Source organism: Salvia miltiorrhiza, chromosome 7 (assembly GCF_028751815.1).
Source record: "Salvia miltiorrhiza cultivar Shanhuang (shh) chromosome 7, IMPLAD_Smil_shh, whole genome shotgun sequence".
Classification (NCBI taxonomy): domain Eukaryota; kingdom Viridiplantae; phylum Streptophyta; class Magnoliopsida; order Lamiales; family Lamiaceae; genus Salvia; species Salvia miltiorrhiza.
In genome coordinates, this window is record NC_080393.1 from 50472008 (window position 1) to 50493007 (window position 21000).

At 36.4% G+C, this 21000-nt stretch overlaps 2 protein-coding genes across 10 annotated transcripts; both read right to left on the reverse strand.

The window, feature by feature from the left end:
• Positions 1–1011: 1011 nt before the first annotated feature.
• LOC130994659 (SPX domain-containing membrane protein At4g22990-like) lies at positions 1012–9192 on the reverse strand. Of its 9 annotated transcripts, XM_057919724.1 has the most exons (13): positions 9021–9192; positions 8798–8943; positions 8042–8696; positions 7751–7809; positions 7245–7365; positions 6118–6429; positions 5842–5946; positions 5272–5726; positions 4198–4499; positions 3398–3576; positions 2712–2902; positions 1826–1959; positions 1012–1502 (listed from the first exon to the last, which is right to left on the reverse strand). In XM_057919724.1, exons 4-13 carry the CDS (start codon positions 7801–7803, stop codon positions 1264–1266), a joined length of 2091 nt encoding a protein of 696 aa, XP_057775707.1. In that variant the 5' UTR covers positions 7804–7809; positions 8042–8696; positions 8798–8943; positions 9021–9192; the 3' UTR covers positions 1012–1263. The 9 variants fall into 9 exon arrangements, with proteins under 9 accessions (XP_057775707.1, XP_057775710.1, XP_057775711.1 ...); XM_057919727.1 differs by having other exon boundaries at positions 8042–8128; positions 8798–9041; XM_057919728.1 differs by lacking the exon at positions 9021–9192 and having other exon boundaries at positions 8169–8283; positions 8798–9006.
• An 8165-nt stretch (positions 9193–17357) lies between these two features.
• LOC130994340 (uncharacterized) lies at positions 17358–19768 on the reverse strand. The gene is made up of 3 exons (XM_057919388.1): positions 19640–19768; positions 19316–19544; positions 17358–17995 (listed from the first exon to the last, which is right to left on the reverse strand). The coding sequence occupies exons 1-3, from the start codon at positions 19766–19768 to the stop codon at positions 17358–17360; spliced, it is 996 nt and encodes a 331-aa protein (XP_057775371.1).
• Between the last annotated feature and the right edge of the window lie 1232 nt (positions 19769–21000).

Genomic DNA, 21000 nt, shown 5'->3' on the forward strand with positions numbered 1-21000 from the left:
TATATATATATATATATATATATATATATAAATTCAATACCATTACGTGTATAATAGCATATTGTCTTATTAGTTATACTATTAGTTTGAACCCTAGATCTCAATGTTCATATAGGAATTCGTATATCTTGGTGGTGGGAATTATCACATATAGTCATCTTTCATAAAAACATAAGTTTTATAGCCCTAGTTTATAATAGATAAGTTATATAGCCATTTTAGACTTAAAAGACTATAAAACCCTTTGACTTTTTTGTAGTCGATGACACCATTGACATTTTCGATTCACAATAATCCACTATTCAAAAGCTCTTCTTTTATGTGAGCAGATAAGTAATTTTAAAAATTGTGTGATTATTGATTCAAATCTAATTTTTTTTTTCTCAACTACGTGCACACATTATTTAAAGGTTAATTAATTATTTCGGTCATTGACATATGTTCCAGTTACATGATAATCTTTTATTCCAAACATAAAAATATTTTAAATGTAATTTGTACTTATTTTCGTTATTCACTTTTAGTTCGGACAATAATAATAATAATAATAATAATAATAATAATAATAATAATAATAATAATAATAATAATAATTGCACATTCCCAACAATCCCTGCGGTCATTTAACTTTTGTACTTGCACTTGGCAACATTATATGGTAAAGTTATAATAAATGGCGTGACATGAATTCTATTTACACGCTATTAATTATGTGTAACGAATTGTCGCCGCTTTCTTGCATTCATTCATAAAAATAGAAAAGCAGCAATGGACGTACCGTGGAAATAATATTCCCTCTGTCCCATTAAAAATAGTGTGTATTTCATTTTGGGTCATTCCATTATAAATGATCTGTAGTTTTTATAAATAAAAAATTTAACCCTTAAAAAAGTATAGGACCTACCACATTTAACAAATTTACACCTTTTTCTTAATTTTCGTGTCGAAAAATTTTGAGCCACTTAAAGTGGGACGAGGGAGTATTAGAGTCTAGAGATGGCTTGTGGAAAATTATGAATGGTCCCAATTACATTCCAAGACTTAGAAGGATACGTATTACAATTGAAATAGAAACTAAAAATCCCAATTTAAAGAGACTTTCTAGACAAATACAACGATACTAAACACATTATCAAATACTATAAATAAAAAAAATCACATGTAATCAGCTATCATCTATGGCGCACCATTTTGCTATAAGCCTATACCTACTAGGAGGAATTTGACTAACTAGATAATCATTTTCTAACAAAAAATGCTGCATTAGTACAGACTGTTGTATGTGCAGCAGGTAGCAACAATGGAGGCGATGCAAATCAAGAGGGAAGGGAGTAGGGTGATGTTTAGGATCTTACTCTGCCCTACGAACCCGGAAAGGGTGATCGTTGCATCAGCAACAACTCGTGCAAATGTCCCAGCTTCAGTCGACAGAAGGCCACCATTGTACGTTCCACGGGAGAGTCTCGACGACATTACTCTGGATAGGAGAGACAAATTGACTCCTGCAATATAAACAAACCACAGCACAATGCTAAAACGATCAGACCATTGTTTGTGATATAGAACGGATTGCTAGAATTATGTTTAAGTAGTCTATTGAACTAGTTTCCTAGTAGTATTATGTTTCCTTGCCGTGTTATTCTAATTCATTTTCAACGTAAGAGTCATTTCTAGGTGTATCGTCCTGTGTTAGTTTGACAATCACATTTTCTTAAGTATCGGACAACTGGAAATATGAACCAACAAGATGATACTACTGCCATGTCCCAGTCACAGAAATGCTTTGATGATTGAAGTAGAAATAATTTAAAATATTTGCTTTTACCTTCCAACACTTCAGCGGATACAAACATGACGAGGCCTGCTACGACATATTGTGGGACAGAATATGGGACAATAAAGTTGAAGCTGAATAGTATACCCAGGAAGACCACAATTTCAGATGCCATTAATATTTGCCTACAAAGAGATCATGATATATAAGTTGATCAGTAACCTTGGAACTGCAATGGCATGCAACGAAACACACTTTCTTTGTCTTTGTGCTTTATGATGACATAATGATTAAGGGACTAGAATGATTAAACGTCACATATTAGAAGACAGCACAAAAATATTTGGATCATAATTTATAGCCAATGCAGCAATAATGAACAAATTAGAAGTGTGGATCTCATTGAATGAGATTCTTGTCTACATCATTCATAAATGTATCATAAGTGAATTGCAGTTTATAGTTAGATCTCTAAAAACCAATCAGTACACCAACAAAAGTGCAAAAAATTATGGCAAGTTCTTAATACGAAATATGTGATTTTGTGGCTTAAGAAGCAGCTTATAATGATGATAATTTGGGGCAACTCAAACCACATTCCTTCCAGCATTATCATTTAGCTAGAAAGCAATATCAAACTTGATCTGAATAATGCTCCTCCAGTTTGAGTTAGAAACATAAAATTTTTATTAGTCGGGTCACAATTATGAATTTTGTGGAACTGAAACACAGAATCTCCAACTATATATGTATGGTTCGGCTTCCAAAAGTTTTGCCTATCCACTACTGGCATTTGGATTAGCTTCACTGAAAAATCATTAGCTTCACTGAAAAATCAATTAGGGAACAAAGCATCTGTTTAGAGAAATTGAGAAAAGATTAATGCCTTTTACCATAACACAGATCGGGGGTCTGGCTAGGCAGGAAACAATATTACCTGTCCTCGAACATGTTGCTTATGTAACTGCCAACAACGATATTTACTGGAAGAACCGTTAGGCCTAGGCAGGCAAGAAATATTGACACGGTGCCCGTGGTCCAACCAAAATAGTATGTTGTAACAACACTTGATTCTGAAAGTAGGATCTCCATAGCATATTTAAGCATAAAGTAAATTAGCAATTGAACCTGCAAAATAACATACAAAAATTTCATGAGACTGGGAAAACGTGGGTGAGCAAGAGTTATATTTTTTCTTTGGGAGAAAAAGGTTTAAAAAATATTTCTCATTTATGCTTAACTATTGAAGTTCTTTCTTCTTTTCAGAAATATAGCATTACAAAACTCATATATTCCCCGCTGCACAAATAATTTCCTGAAAAGAAAAATACTCCAGCTCAAGAACAAGTCTTAAAACTGGTTTCATGATTTCCTTCCAGTGATCCAGAAGTATCTGATAATACATCAGTCAAATTGAGTTTATTAGTAAACACTTCTAGTTACAGCTTAGAACGGCCATAACATTTTCTTGAAACATGTTCTATATTTCAAAGTAATAAATCAACTTTACAAAACAGCTTGGTGATTTAACTTTCTACCCAGAATTTACTATAATAAGAGGGATCCTAGTGTGTTTTCTTTTAATCACTTTCAGAAAAACTATATAAATCACGAAAGTGTTACCTTTACAGAAGGTGTAAGCAGCCTGTAAGCTGATGCTAGTGAGTTGGCTGGTCGACGAGATTCCTCTGAAGCCTCCTCACTCATATCATATTCTTCATCCCCCTCTTCATCTTCTTCAGTCTCATTTGACTTCAGAAGTAATGGTTGTGCAGGACCGTTCTCAAGGTTGACTTGTTCGTCTGGTCAAAACAATTAAGAAACAAAATATCATTTATTTTACTACAGAGATGCAATATACAGATTTATTTGAATTTTAGAGAGATAATTAAAGGAAGTTCTATAAGCATGTGGCGTGAGTAAGTATGGTTTCTCTTTAGTCTTTACAACTAATCACAAAAACTAGTCTAGGTGCATTCTGACTAACTGATACAGGATTTGAACTATTATTAAGTAACAATCACTATTAAAAACATAGAATACATGTGTAGAAAGTTACAATTTCCGAACTTTTGATAATACCAGAAATTAACCCCGTTGTCACCTCTTTCATCAGGTTAGTGATCCATGAGCTTCATGTCAAACTGATGTTTGCAAAGTAAGGTGTTAAATCTCTGACTGATTTGTAATTTTGATTTTTGATCATGAATACTTTCAGAAGACCAATTCAAATTTTCACTTGTTATTACGAGAAAATTTTCTTTGGCTAATAACATAATATCAAGTAAGTAATGACTGGATGGTTAGTTTCTTTCATACCCTATAGAAGACTCTACATCCAGTCGTGATACATCTATTGTGTACCCAATGAATATGCAAGAAGAGAAATAAGCTCTATGAAAGACATGATAGGGAACACATACCGGTGTTGGGTTCCTGTGGGACATGATCGACTTCAGTCTCACGAGCAGGTTCTCTAAATGTGATCCACAGCAACACTAGATACAATAACCAAAGCAGAGCCATTGCCCAACCAGGCAAAGTCTCTTCATTAAAAGTGATTTTATATATCTTGAAATTGGTTTGAAGTAACCCGGCTAATGCAGGGCCACATGCCATTCCCAGAGCACTAGCACTGACAAAGCCTGCTGAGGCCTGCATGCGATATTTAAGTGGCACGCAGTCGCTAATGTAACGCCGGTTAACTGCTCTCGCAGAACCCAACCTGCATATTCAGTTAATGGAGCAAAAAACTTAGCTTAGAATTATCCAAGTCAATTACTTCAGTTCAGTAATTGTATGGGTTATCAGTCAGTATGAATAGGATTTCGAATTAATTACAGCAGTTAATGCAACCATTACTGTTATAATAAAGATTTATTATCACAATCATCTTTTGGATCGGAGTTTCATATTTCAATTTGGTGATACCCGAACTCTTAGAGATACTTGATATAGCAAAGTACCAGTTAGATAGCAAGCTTTAAACCAACATCCGGGAAACGTAAGCATAAATTTATTACATTAGCAATGATTTATATTAATCCCCCATGGATTCCAACTCTAATTCAGGAAATATGCCACACTTAAAATACGAATATTTGTTGGAACTGGACCCAACAATCCACTAAAAGGTCATTGTGAGTTGTCCCTAGGATTATATTAATCTGTGGACTAGCAAACTTTAATTGAGTAGTATAGATATCTTTAATTGGTAGCACAAAGAAGAATAATGAAGGATGTCTTAAGGAACAAACACTGGTAGCATCTATATACCTATAAATATGATCCAGCATGAGCAAGACAGTTTTCAAAAAGAAAAAAGTAGCATTGATATAACAGCATCAAGTATATTCTGCAGAAAATTAGGAAAATAAGATATATGTGCAAAGAGAGATTAGCATGGCTTGATTGACTTACCACAGGAAGGCGCACACATACACACACAAACGATATACGCACAGAGAGAGAGAGAGAGGGAGAGAGAGGATGCTTACCCACAGAGTAGTCTTCCAATCAGAAGTACTGCTATTGAATTGGCATCGTAAGCCATTGCATACATAACATTTCCCGCACAAAGAACTAAACTGCTAAATACTAGAGGCCCAAAGTATGACTTGTTAGACCAAGCACTCAAATACACAGAAGAAAATATCTGCGCGATCGCCATTGCTCCAATTATAATACCACAGACTGTCGGTGCTGCTCCAAGGCTCATAGAGTAATCATCAGCTGTCGGTACAATAATGTATGTATTAACCATGTAGAGAAATGTGCTTGCCAAGTTCAGAAGAAGTGACATGAAATGGTATCTTTCTTCACCGGAAGGTTCCTCAGCAGCAGAAGGCAACTCTTCATGCATGATAAATGCATGTTGTGCCAGAAAGTTGAGAAAATGAGTTGAGTGCGTTAATCTGTCAGCAGCTGCTTTTAGGGCATCGACAACAGGATCCTGCAGATTTATTCTCGATGAGAAGAAGAAATGGAAAGTGATTGCAAGATAGCTAAGCACACCAATAGATTCACAAGACATGGTCAAGCTAACTGAACGTCAGGCGCATGAATACCTGGAGTGGAAGGGAAGGCTGATCATATATAGATAAGTAGCTTCCTTGGTGGTCTTGAAGATCTCCAAGATTTCGAGAAATAGCTCCAACAACAGCTCCAAGTCCCTGCAATCACTGGTCAGGTCAGCGAAGATCTGTGTCATTTATCAATATAATTGCCAAGCTCCAAAATTATAATTAATAATGTCAAGACAAAATTGTCATAAGCAGTAGGATTTTATATGGACAAGGAAAAGTAACAGAAGGATGGGATTTATCTCCATATTAGTCAATTACCACATGCTTGAAGACTTGCTGGAGTTGTGAATAAGGATGGTTAGCACGAGTTTTCACATAGTAATCAGTGAACTTGTATCGCAGTCGCTTATCAAACTTCTTGAGGATCTTCCGCAGACCAATGGCATTCATTTCAACAAAAAAGAGAAGCTTCAAGAGATCTCGCCCCACTGCTCTGTAGGCTTCACGTAGATCAGATATTTTGGATATGTCAGGCTGGTGGTGAAGGAAATCTTGTTCCTTGTTAAGCTGGGAAATCCTGCACGCTAGAAGGCCTTGTTGTTCTAACATAAATAGAACAGTTCTTTCAATCTGAAGGAGACCAAAAGAATTGGTAAGTTCCGATATACAGCCTTGAGCATACATAGAGCATATATTGCTATATTTGTCTTATTCTCCAGCACTTCTGGTCAGAAAAATGGTAGGCTTCACTTATCCAGACGCACAACTTCTTTAAGGCAAAAAATGACAACAACAGACAGAGAGAGAGAGAGAGAGACGCAGACAAATATTATGTTGTGCTTTCCACAGAAAAAATGAAGATTTTATGATAGCAAAAGGTGAATGAAACCAAACAGTAGAAGATCTCCTTCCCCTACTGTTTTTATTTCTCACTACTAGTTCCCGGGTAAAAATGACAACAACAGACAGAGAGAGAGAGAGAGAGACGCAGACAAATATTATGTTGTGCTTTCCACAGAAAAAATGAAGATTTTATGATAGCAAAAGGTGAATGAAACCAAACAGTAGAAGATCTCCTTCCCCTACTGTTTTTATTTCTCACTACTAGTTCCCGGGTTCAGTTGAAAACTTTGTCAACAGATGAGTCGACTGTCAATATTCCAATTTTTCAGGCTAAATTCAAGTAGACACCTGATACAGTTAGAGTGCACCATTTACCGCAATATGGTTACGCCTCTAAAACAAGAGAACATCAAGTAGAATATAACCATAGTAGCAGAATAGACAAGATGATAGACTGATGTGTCATGTCATGTCCACGAAAATTTGAGATCTCAAATTTCAGGAACATCTAGCATTCTTGGAGAAAAAAAATATCAAAGTCCGATACATAGGGAATATCAGTTATGGAACTATGTTCCACTACGTATATGAAGTTTGATTACCTGAGTATCCAGCATTCTTGAGAAATCCTTGAGAGCAGTTCGCTGTTCCAATGCTCCAGTTTCAATTTGATTAGTGTACTGCTTAACTTTTTTCTTCATTAGTTTGTAGTTGATGTAGAACCTGTACGATGTCAAAACATTTCAGACTACAGCTAGCACAAAGACTCTACAACATATGCAGTGTAATTCTAATTAGGTAATGTTGTTTCATCGTGAATTGATGATCCTATTCTCATCTAACTTTGCAAGGTTTCCACTAGCACAGATTTTTCCTAGCAATATTTTACATCAAAAATAATTCCTGGCATCCACTTAGTAACTACTTTTTGTCAACCATTAAAACAACTGTATGTATAAGTTGAACACCCATAATGTCCTCAACAGTTGAACGTTTGAATGGACTCTCAGGTTACAAACTCTATGAATTGATGTAAAATAATTGGACTTAAGAAAAGAAATAAAAAAAAATGAAACTAATATTATCTGGACTGTAAATTTGAGCATACTCTTGCCATTCTTGAATTTGTCTTTCCTTCAACTTTTTCCCGAATTCAACCATCTCTATCTGTCAGAATAAAAAAATAAAAATAAAAAATTAGACAAGAGTGCAAAGGAAATAGGCCTCAATTTATTTATAATGGGTAGTCATGCAATTTTGACGCTGCTATCACACAAACATTTATCTCTGGATTTGAGATCCTTGGTAGAAAATTCAAACCAGAAAGAAACAAAAGAAAAAAATGTCTTGGAGCACGCACGCCTTCTCTACATAATCACTGCAGATATGACTCGCTTACCACACGAGCAAATGCAATCGTTGAACAGTGTTTGTGTTTTACTGAGTTTGACAAGCCATGATGACTTCTACCAAAGGGTGACTAAAACTGCAACCACAAACAACCAGCTCTAGAATTTTCTCAATACCTCAAACAATTACTCCTCAAGACTTCAGATCCAAATCTAAAATGATTTCTTTGACGAGCATAATCAGATGTCCCACACCAAAACCCCCTCTTTTGAAGAAGAAGAAGCTCCGCCGCTGTATGGTGGAAGAGCTGATCGGAAACCAATCTTATAATGAACTAGAAAACAAAAGGCTAAAAACCAATCTTATAATGAACTAGAAAACAAAAAGCTAATTAAAGTAATAAGTTTAATCAGAATACTATCCAGATTGATTGCTGATGATTTCAGGCCGTCCATTTTCAGTTTCACGTCACATCAAAGACACAATGAAAATAAACATGATCAAGCTCCGATTCCTACTTTCAAACCAGTCGCTTGCGGAAATTTCGCTACATCAAACCTTATCATTGCGTCATCCGTTTTTTTCACAAAAAAGAAGAAGCTAATCAGACATTGTACTTCTCCCAACTCCACACCAAATTTAGTTATTGGACGCCAACATATACCAGAACACAGAAGTGTTGTTTGGTATCAGGAAATTTCCTACTATATTTACGCGCGCAAATGCAACAGGAAACACATCCGTGTGTGAGCAAAATGCAGAAAACTGAAGGAAAAAAAAAAAGATAAGGCCAAATTCGCAGTACCGCCTTAGGCTTCTGACGTGCAACAGTTGGTGGCGCCGGAAATGGAAGTAGGTTGAATTAGATGAGCATCAACAAACGAATATTAACTCGAGAAACGAATTCAGTTTTGCATATATTCTGGAAGAATTCCAGCTTTGGTGATTTAACTGAAGAGGAAGCAGTCGGTAATCAAATTTTATGAGCTATGCAAGTAAACACAGCCACAGGAGCATAAATGAAGTACCGTGTCAGCATAGGCAAATACAGCAGAGAGCTGAGACTGAGGGAGAGAGAGAACTCTACTAATAGACGCTTCATGCCACGAGTGGAGCCAGCCAGATGCTATATACGATACGATGCGATGAGTTTGTTTCTAAATAAATGGATAAATCCAATAATCTTAGATGAATGGGATAGCTACCCACACCTCTAAAATTGGACTTTTTATTTTCCTTTTCCTTTTCAAATATATACAACACCATAGCTGACGGGGTAATATCTATCAGGAAATGTTTGCTGTCTAAATTTCGAAAATAACCCATAACTAATCTACATCTGTACAAGGAGTATACGAAAAATTTATATTTATATACCACTCCCTTTGTCTACCAATTTATGTCCTAAGAGAGGAGGACACATATAGTATTGTCCAGTTCGAACTAGAACCGGCTGAATCGGCCCAAGTTAACGATTCGGATCCGAATCGTTGACCACAGGCCGGTACCGGCAAACACCTCGGGCTGGTTACGAGCCTAAAATTTGTGAATCGAAAACCGCCGGTTAATCGGCAGGCCGGACCTGCCGATTAACCGTCCAAAACTGGCGGTTTTTTATTTTTCTTTTTTTGCATTTAAATTTGATACTTCTTCCGTCCCACTATAAGTGAGACCCCCTTTTTTGGGCACGAGAATTAAGAAATGTGTATTTTGTGTGTAGGTGAAAAAAGTGAAAAGATATTTAATGGGTAAAACTTTTACTCAAAAATGAAATAGTCTCACTTATGATGGGACACCTAAAATAGAAAGAGTCTCACTCATAGTGGGACAGAGGGAGTACTATTAATGTAGTACAAGTAAAAAAATTTTACATGTAAATTATAGTTTTCTACTTTATATTTAATAAAAATATGAATTTTATTATATTTTGGGTGTTAATATACCCAAAATGTTAAAAAAAATTAAAAAATTATCGGTTCGGCCCTTGAACCGGCGGTTTTCAACCCGGAACCAGTCCTTCTCAATTTCTTCAAGGGCAGGTTATGGTTCACGGATTAATAAGAAAAAATATACACAAAACATTAAAAAGAAGTTATAAAAATTAAAAAAATTAAAAAAAATTGTCGGTTCGGCCCTTGAACCGACGGTTTTCGGCCCAGCCCGGGACTGCCGGTTCAAGGCCCAGAATCGGTCCTTCTCAATTTCTTCAAGGGTTGGTTACGATCCACCTTTCCGGTGAACCGTGAACCGACGATTTTCTGGGCCCATGCACACCACTAGACACATGTTTTAAGAAAAAGTGTACTCTCTCCGTCCCATTATTGTTGGCCACATTTTCTGTAACACCCCGATTTTCCATAAGATAATATTAGATTATATTTAGAATATTTGATAGAATTTATTTAGGATTTATTTGAGCCTAGAATAAATTAGATCTTAGCATAATGTGTCGTTACTCATTTCTCATCATATTTAAAATTTACATTGACATTTCATTAAGCATTTCATAAAATGAGCTCAACTACATTGTATTATAATATGGTCCTTAAACTTAAAATTATATTTATTTAATTGCTATTTTAAATATACATAAAATTGTATACATAGATATTTACATTATATATTATATAATAATAGTAATATATATATAGATATATATACACACACGTAAATCTATAACTTGGATAGACAGCTAAAAAGTTAAACTATTACATATGTATATATATGTTATCGAATATATATATATATATATATATATATATATATATATATATATATGAATGAGATCATGTAGTATCCAATGCTTATAATAGATCCGTAGGTTCAAATCTTGACCATACATTTATGACATGTGGCGCATCAAGATGGTGACACGTGGCAAGGAACTTCCAAGCATTCCAAGGTAAAATCTGGAGGAGTAAAATTGGAATATAATTTTCGGATTTAATAATTAAAAAAAAATATTTTTTTTTTAGATTTTCTCAAAACAGATATATTTTAAATGTATATAGTTTCACACAAAGATGCATAAAGTTTTCACATGAAATGCATAACTTTGAACAGAAAAATGCATTTAATTTTTCCAGTTTTGGTATTTTCACCACCCCACCCCATACCACCCCCCAATCCAGCCCACACCACCCCCCAACCCTCCCCATTACCACCCCCCAAAAATAGGCATGTTTCACATGCATATAAAATCAAACAAAAATGCATAAAGTTTTCACATAAAAATGCATTAAATTATACAAAAAATGCATTTCATTTTAATAAATCTGGTAGTTTCGCCACCCCACCCCTGCCCCACCCCCAATTTTTTTTTTTTCAAAAACTGATTTTCTGATTGCTGACCCACCCCCACCCCCACCCCCCAATTTTTTTTTTTCAAAAACTAATTTTCTGATTGCTGACCCACCCCCCCCCCCAAAAAAAAAACTTATTTGTAGTTAATGTTTTATGCATTTTCATGTAATAATATATGCATTTTTATTGTTCTTGATTATGCATTCTTCTTTTTTATATACATACGTTTTATAATATTTTATTTTAGGGTATAGGGTTAGGGTTTAGTGTTTAGGTTTTTAGTGTTTAGGTTTTTAGTGTTTAGGATTTAGTGTTTAGGGTTTAGTGTGTAGTGTTTTAGTGTTTAGGGTTTATTTTTTAGGGTTTAGGGTATAGGGTTTAGGGTTTAGTGTTTAGGATTTAGTGTTTAGGTTTTTAGTATTTAGGATTTAGTGTTTTGGGTTTAGGGTTTAGGGTTTAGGGTTTAGGGTTTAGGGTTTAGTGTGTAGTGTTTTAGTGTTTAGGGTTTAGTTTTTAGGGTTTACTGTTTAGGGTTTACTGTTTAGGGTTTAGTATGTAGTGTTTTAGTGTATATGTTTTAGTGTTTAGTATTTATTTTAGGGTTTGAGTTTTAGTATTTAGGGTTTAATGATGTTTAGATTTTAGTGTTTTAGTGTTTAGGGTTTAGTTTTAAGGTTTTAGTGTGTAGTGTTTTAGTGTATATAGGTTTTAGTGTTTAGTATTTATTTTAGGGTTTTGGTTTTAGTGTTTAGGGTTTAATGATGTTTAGAGTTTAGTGTTTTAGTATTTAGCGTTTAGTTTTTAGGTTTTAGTGTGTAGTTTTTTTAGTGTATATAGGTTTTAGTGTTTAGTATTTATTTTAGGGTGTATTTGCAAAAATAATTATTTGTAGTTAATGTTTTATGCATTTTCATGTAATAATATATGCATATCAGTGTATGAAATTATGCATCCCCAAAAATTAAAAAAAAAATTGAAAAATAATTTTTTTTGGGTGGGAGGGGGGGTGGGTGGGTGGGTGGGGGTGGGTCAGCTATCACAAAATCAATTTTTGAAAAAAAAAATTGGAGGGGGGGTGGGTGGGGGTGGGTCAGCAATCAGAAAAGCAGTTTTTGAAAAGAAAAAAAAATTGGGTGAGGGGGGGGGGGGGGGGGGGGTGGGTTAGCAATCTGAAAATCAGTTTTTGAAAAAAAAAAATTGGAGGGGGGGTGGGTGGGGGTGGGGGTGGGTCAGCAATCAGAAAATCAGTTTTTGAAAAAAAAAAAAATTGGGTGAGGGGGGGGTGGGGTGGGGGTGGGGCAGGGGTGGGGTGGGGTTCAGGGGTGGGGTGAAATCTTATGCATTTTTATATGAAACTGTATGCATTTTTATATGAACTTTCATGCATTTTCGTATTAAACTTTATACATCTAAAATATGAGTATCTATTTTGAGAAAATCTAATTTTTTTTTAATTATTAAATCCGAAAATTACATTCCAATTTTACCCATCTCCAGATTTTGCCTTGAAATGCTTGGAAGCTTCTTGCCACGTGTCACCATCTTGATGCGCCACATGTCATAAATGTGTGGTCTAGATTTGGATCTACGGATCTATTATAAGCTTGGATACTACCGGAACCCAACCATATATATATATATAATGGTTAACTCAAGAATTTATTATATCTTTATATATGTAGATATATATTGCATTGAGGATAAGTTACTTACGTAACTATTACCTAAACCATGCACATACATATAATAAGTATAAAGTTTGGTATATGTGTAATAATTCTAGGAGCTGACTATTCAAACCTATAAACCTATTAAGGAAGCTAGTATTGACTCATCATTCCTACGAAAACATTAGTATAAATAGGGGTCAGCATAATTAAGTTAAAGACATAAAAAAAAGGGTAAACTTATTAAAAAGCATAAGGGTGGACGACCAAGTATTATATTATAGAAATACAGTGAAGTTGAGCTTGCGACAATTGAAAGGTGGGTTCTATTTTTCAAAGTATATTTGAGTTATTAAGCTCTGTTATTATTAGATAAAATGTGGTATGTCCATGAAATGTTTTCACGTTCTCCCACTGTTTAATGCTCTTATGTTAACAATTGTGGCTTTTAATGGGTCTAACACGCCTATTAAAAGTTGTGCGCACGATCTTAAGGTAGTGGATTGATCCCCATGAGTCTTATAGACGAAATGAGGATTTTGGGTTCGCCCTTAATCCGGCTAGATGGTGTAGCTGACAAGGGTTCGTCCCGGGGTCCCATCTAGTTAATGATGAATGAATAAATGATTACTTCCCAGGGGTCGCCCAGGGACTACGAATGAAATGATAAGGGTAACAGTGGTGCTACGGTATGGCGCGCGCGATGAATGAAAATGTTTTGTGATTATAGAAGTTAAATGTTTTATTTTAAAACCTTCTATAATTCACGTATGTGCATGGACTATCATATGAAAATGATTATTTCAAAAATGCACGACTCACTGGGTACACTAGTACTCAGCCCACAAATCTTTTCAATCTTTTCAGGTTAGTAAGATGGTGGAGACGGAAGCAGCTGTGGCGGGTTGACTGCAATATGTTGAAATAGCTAGCTATTATATTTAAAAAATATGTCATATATTTTGAGTATGTAAAAATTATAATCAAAGATTATATATATAGAATGTTTGGTATTATTATTTATTTGTACGCAAATTATTTATTATTTACCGTCGATGGAGAGTGCATGTAGTCGGCCCCTCTTGGACGCTTGACCCAAGCCCTCATGATCATGTTGTGCTATGCCAATTTCATGAGTGAGCTGGTCGGTCAACTTCTTTTGGCGAGCTAGATTCGGTTACCCCATCATTTACAGCTTAATTAAAATTGTAATTAAATGTCCGATTGTTTAGCCGCACGTCTTTGTAGACTGGTTCTAAACCACCAGCGTGCTGAGCCAAACTTTCCGACTTTAATATTAAAAATATTGCTACTTAATTAAGTTGTTATTGTTATTATTATTATTATTATTATTATTATTACCCCTTCTTTCCCGCTTCTTAAATCCAACCCCTAGTCACGTTTCGGCATTCGTGCCATCCTTCGGGAATTGGGGCGTGACATTTCCTTTTTGGTCTGTCCCATTATTGTTAGCTACTTTCTTAAAATGGAAATATTTAACTTAATTAGAGTTATTAATTAAATTACTAATTAAACCCTAAATCATGTTTAAAATAAACACACACAAACACACGCAGCAACCGTTTCTTCCTTCTCTCTTCTTTTCCGGCGGAATGCCACCGTCGCCGCCGCCTCTCGCATCTCCCTCTGTCTGCGCCGCGACCCCATGGCCGCTGCCTCTCTGGTCTGCGCCGCGACCCCATGCATGGCCGCCGCTCTGGTCTGCAATCGAAGTTATCTCCCGCGGTAATTCCAGCCACGGCGCCGCCTCCCCTTCTCCTCCCTCTCCCCTTCGCCTTCGACCACCATCTGAAAGTGTAACATCAAGAGAGCCCTAAGCTCTCCTCTGACCACCATCTGAAATCGAAATCGCCGCCGCCTGGTCTCTGTAAATTCGAAGCCCTAAGCTCCCCTCTGAGCTCCGACGACACTGCCCTCTTTTCCCTTGAATTTTTCGGTGAATGGCAGCTCGCCGATTTTGACGGCATCTACGATTTAGGGGTTGGTGATTGTGGATTTTAATTTGGGGGTTTAATGTGTGGTTGTTGTTGATGGAAGCAGCGGCACTGCTACCTTGGATGCGCTGTTGTTGGCGTCGTCGGGCTGTGGAAGCAAGAGAAAGGTGATGAGGGGCGACGTCGGGCAGGAGAAGATGGAGCTGGCTGGCGGCTGCTCGCCGGAGATGAAGGCGGCGCAAAGAGGAGATAGAGAGGAAGAAGGGTTTGATTTGTGAGGGAGGGGGAGAGAGAGAGATAGAGAAAGAGTTGAGAGAGAAGGGAGACAACACTTTAATTAGTTTTTTAATTTTGATGAACCATGCTTAGTTAAAACATAACAATCACCTTCTTAATCTCCGTGCCGAAAAGAATGTGGCCAACAATATTGGGACGGAGGGAGTATTATTTATTTGTTGAGTGAAGAAGGGGATCCATAATTAATAGATCAATACATTAATTAGTAAATTAAGACACGAATTGGTGGATGGATCAAAATGACAAATTAGAATACAAATTGGTAGACGCATACAGTATATGAAAACAAAGTTCTATCGGCTGCTTTTTGCCGCCAAATTTTAAAAAATCAATTTTTTTTTTTAAATTCATGATTCCTATTTTTCGGCCAACTCAATGCTACCAAAATTGAAAGAGTTTAGTGCCCCAAATTACCAACAAAGTAAAACTGTGTAAAGAAAAAAGTAATGTTGGATGAAAATGTTATCAACAGAATGTTAATAACATTATAACCAACATGCAGCGGAAAGTAATAACACACAGGAATACTTTTTTCACGGATTATAAATAACCCGTGAGTGCCTCAAGGCTAAATTCACTATGTTGAATCAACAATACAAAGTACAGATTTGGATCTTCTTGGAGATCTATCTTTACAGAATATCTGCCTAAGATAAACCAACCTATCTACTTTCAGTACTACAATGTTGATACAACACAGAACCCAAAACAGCCGAATAACAAAAGTTAATCGGACAAAGCAAACAACCTGCTACGCTCCAATGGCCTTGCACTTCAACTCTTGCCCTCGACACGAAGATAGACTTTACAGATTGGCTGCCTAAGTCTACTTCGTCAAAGCAATCCTTGGAGAACCGGTGACACGTTTGCAGCAGGAAAATGACGAATTGGTTGTGAGTGAATGTTAAGTCGCAGATAATGCACTTCCAAAACGTAAGGATGATTGAAGCTTCTTGCTGCATTTATAGGTCTTCATGTCGTGGTTGGTTTCATCCACTTCCCACTTCCAGAACCTTCCTATAACTGCTGCAATCCGTCTTCAATAACTGCTAGTCGACCAGCCTTGGGATGTTGGCTACGAGATCATGGTTCCTGAAAAATAGCAACAACCTGCCCACTACTTTGAACCATGCACAACCGCTTATCCACTTATTAGAAACGTGGTCAACAAGCATAGAACAATTATTTCACAACCAAAGAATAAGAAAACGTGAAAGGAAGGTAAAGATTAGATATATACAATTACCAATGGAGAGTCAAAGTGTGGAGTCAAGGCAGACTCCGGAATATTGGTTGAACCCCAGAAATGTTGACACCATGAATGTTATCAACATTTCACCCAACATTGAAAACACGAATGTTATCAACATTGGTCCCAACATTGTCGGAGTCAACATTGACTCTAACAATCTCCCCCTTAATCTTTTCCTTCCTGCAACAAAAACCCAAAACAAAAAAACTATGTACAGAAAAGAATTCTATGTTACAGAATTTCAGATCAAGGAAGAGTAAGAAAAACTCTCCCTCAATCAAACAAGAGGTGAACCTCAAAATCAGTCCAGAGGAGATGTCGTAATAACACTCCCCCTGAAACAAACAAGAGGAACAACCTTAAGAAAGCACTTGAGGTACATCCTTAAGAAACACAAACTGAATGTTGACCCAACAATAGGTTTGGAACAGCCAAGAGAAAGTAAAGAACTCCCCCTGAATTGAGAAACAAAAGAACCTGTAAAACAGAAGAAAGGAAAACAAACAACAGCATTCAGAGCATTTAACCTCTCGATCAACACACTCAGAATGAACAAAGCAAGCAGCAACATTAAGAGTATTTAACCTCTCGATCAACATACTCAGAATGAACAAGCAGCAACATTCAGAGCAATTAACCTCTCGATCAACATTGATCAAAAACCAAGATGAAGCTTCATTTGACCTGCCCAACACAATATCCGAAGGTATATCAAAAACATGATAAATGTTGAACCAACAGATAATCAAAAACCAAGATAACATAAACTATGTTACCAAAAAACAGGTGCTCATGCACCACAAAAATTCACGATGTCCACGCATCAAACACATCACCAAAGAAACAATAACATTGTTTTGAAACAAACACTGCCAACAAATTCAGAAAACACTACTCCCCCTTTTTTGTTGAAGAAGGAAAAGGTAGGAGTTTGGCGAAGACTTGTTCACAACAGTCGACCCGTGCAAGCATGTCCTGTCCCATCTTGATCGTCCGATCCACCATCAACTGCACTTGTCTTTTGAGCTTGAGAAGATCCTCTCTGGCCTTGGTGAGCTCTGCAACGTCAAGATCAATCTCAACTTCAGAATCTCCAGCTGGTTCCTTGCCTTTACGAGATGTGGATGTTTCTTTAGTGAGATGGGCTTTGACAGAAATGATGTTGGAAACATCAAGTGCAACATCAGGAGCAGTCGCACGATCAACATCTTCGTCATCACCATACTTGTCGATCTTGGCTTCAGCAGAGTCAGCTTCATCATCAGGCTGAGGAGACAAAGGAGGACCAACACGTGGAGGTTCGTAAGGGAGATCTTTGACACGATCAGGAGTGAGGAGGGTTTTGGAAAACTCAAGCAAGTTCTTTTCTTCAACAAGCACATCGTTCTCTCTCTCCTTGAGTCCTTGCTGAACCAAGAGATTATAGATGAGGCTTGGAAAGGGAAGCATACTTCCACCTGTGGACTTAAAGGCTGCACGAGAGATGTTAGCAAACATTTGCTCACCAAAGTTGAAAGCCAATGGCTTACCTGAAGGAACCATAGTTTGACGTATGATCCATTTGCCCGTGACCCATTCCGGATGCCAAACAAGTACATACAAAAATCACAAGTGCCTATTGCAAGGGTTCGAAACTTACTTGCAAATTCGACGATCAAAGACTCCAGTGTTGATCTTCCAACTTGTTCCCACGGTAGAGCTCGACGTTGGGTGGCAACGTGCTTCAAGCCCTCTCCCTCAAAGTTGGCGTCTCCTCACTCTCACAATCTTGCTCTCACGTGTGTGATTAATTAATTAGGTTTTGGGTTGTCTTATTACTTATACTAGGTATTAGACATACCTAAATAATAAGCCCAAAACATAATTAAATCAAACCAAGCCCAAAGGCTTAAGAGAAGAGGGGACGCCCACTTAAGGAGTTGAACCTTTATTGGGCCAAGCGGGGATCTACTAGCTTGAATAAAGTTTGGCCTCCCAGTGCTCGATTTTCTTATTCAGCCCAAAATAAAATCGAGACACAAGTATTAATTTATTCCACTAGAAAATTAATACTGAATTACCTCTTTATTCTTTAGGTGAGTCGGGGCTAGTATTAGACTTAATTAATCCCCGTATTTAAGATATACAATATCCATTAATTAATTAATTTCTCTGACGATCAATTAATTAATTAATTAATTAGTCGTTTAATAATAAACGACATCTCGAGTGCTACCACTTAAACTTATTATCGTATCGGAACTAATTCCACCTGCAGGGTTTAATACGATAAACTTATTAAGTTCCTCGAGAGGATATTATCATCCTGTTATTAGCATGACACAGTTCCTTATTGCAATATAATCGCATGTCAAATAATAATTGTTATCACCCAAAGTATCGAGTATATTGAGCTTCAAGAGAACTCTCACCCATGATAAATCAAAGCAATAGTCAATAGATTATTTACACCGATTAATTCAACTAAGGTTAAGACTATTTAAGTCGCCGAGATCTTGATTCTTAATTAGTTAGATTATAAGAATTCATCTCACTGTGATCCTGTTCAATACACGAAGGTACTAGCATAAATAAATAGCCAAGACAAACTATTTATCCATTTATGCTACAATCTAAACCAGCAACTCGTCCATAGTTGCCTCGATTGTGAACTCAATTTATATCTCAACTTTTTCCAATTATATGATCTTCTGTGATCTACAACACACCATATAATCTATAGTATGAGATAAATTGGACTATAATAGGATTATGCAATAACAATATTTCAGATAGAAGAATCACAGTGAACTAAGGAATCAATGTATACAAGCATAAAGTCTTGCTTTCAGTATACAACCCTTCATTACCAACTTTAAAGATAAATTCAGCTTGTTCCTTGGTTAGAGCAGTAGTGTTTTTGCTTGGAAGCCAGTTGTAAACTGCAATCTTGTGGAGTACAGAATATTTCCAAGACAAAGTGGATGCAGCAAACTTCGAGGTCCATGCCTTAAGTTTCCCTCCAGTCAACTCCCTAGTCATCTCATCATCATCAACCTCAACATCATCAGTGTTAGTAGTTTCCCTCCAGTCAACTCCCTAGTCATCTCATCATCATCAACCTCAACATCATCAGTGTTAGTATTCGCAGTGTAACATGCTTTGTTAATGGCAGATGGGGAGAAATTAAAGACCTTACCCCTAACAAATACTTTCCCATACTTAACAGATTTTGGGTCAAAAGCCTCTGTCATCAGATTAACATAGAACTCTCTAACAATCTCAGCATCATAGGGAAAAACATTGACAACCGTGCCCCACATACTCCTATCTTGCAAAAGGATATCAAGCTTATACTTTGAAAAGAAATCCTCATCCGCACGTCTATCATTATGAAACTTCCTAGCAGCTGATGTGTGTATTTTAGTTACCTAGTTTAGTGTGCGTTTCGCCGTGGTTTCATGTGATATTACATAGTTTGCTATGTTTTGGCGCAGGAATAAGAAGAATTGGAGATGGAGCTGCTATCTGGAAGAAATTGGAGAAAGACGAGCTTTTGACGAAGATAATGGACTGTGAAGAAGAAGTTTTGAGATCGGGCTTGGAATTAATTGTCTAGAATTTATTTAGTCCAAAACTCTTATTTTTAATTATATTTTGAGGCCTTATTTTGATTAAGGGCCGAAGCCCATGTTGCTAGGAGGTGGGCGGCAGCCTTAGGGATTTTAATCCCTCATGTTTTGCTTAGTTAGGGCAGCCGCATAGTTAGTATATAATTAGGTTATAATTCTTATTCTATTACTATTAGAATAGCCGCACTTTTAGTTTTTTAGTTCATAGTTGACTTTGATTAGAATTGTTAGGATACACTTTTTTCCTTTAGTTATGATCAGACGTTCTTTTTTTAGTTGAATGCATGCAATTTTTTAGTTTATGTGATTACTTTTCTAGCTTGGAATTTCTTGAAGATTGCGGCTGGAGTTGGAAAAAAAAGGGCAGACGAGTTTTATTTGTTTAATTCAAGTTTGATTTATTTCTTGCAATTTATTTTCTCAGCTTTATTCGCATATTTTAATTATGTTTATTTTTATTTATTTGATTGTTTTTATTTTAAGCATGAGTAGCTAATCTTTTAATTCGGCGAGAATAATGAAACTCTAATTTGATGATCTGTGAGACCTAATTGGTTTAAAATTAATTCCTATTGATTTCGATTAATTCCTAGGTTCCAAGATAATTCTGATTTTATTTAAGTCTGGCCAACTTAGGTTTAATTGGATTACAGTCAATTAGTTCCTGCCAATCCGTAATTGTTGGAATTGGACTAATTAGTGATACAACTACCGTGTTCGTAGGGGGAATTAATTGGTATATTAATTATTACTAGCGTCTCTAGATAATTGATATAAACTGGGTTCCTTCATCTTAATGCTATTAGAATATTAAATCTAGGTCTGGCGTCTCCAGCTAGGTTATATTTTAATAAGGGAAATAAGCAGGTCTGGCGTCTCCAGCTGTTTATCGACACAGTAAGTAGGAATTGGGGTACGTCCGT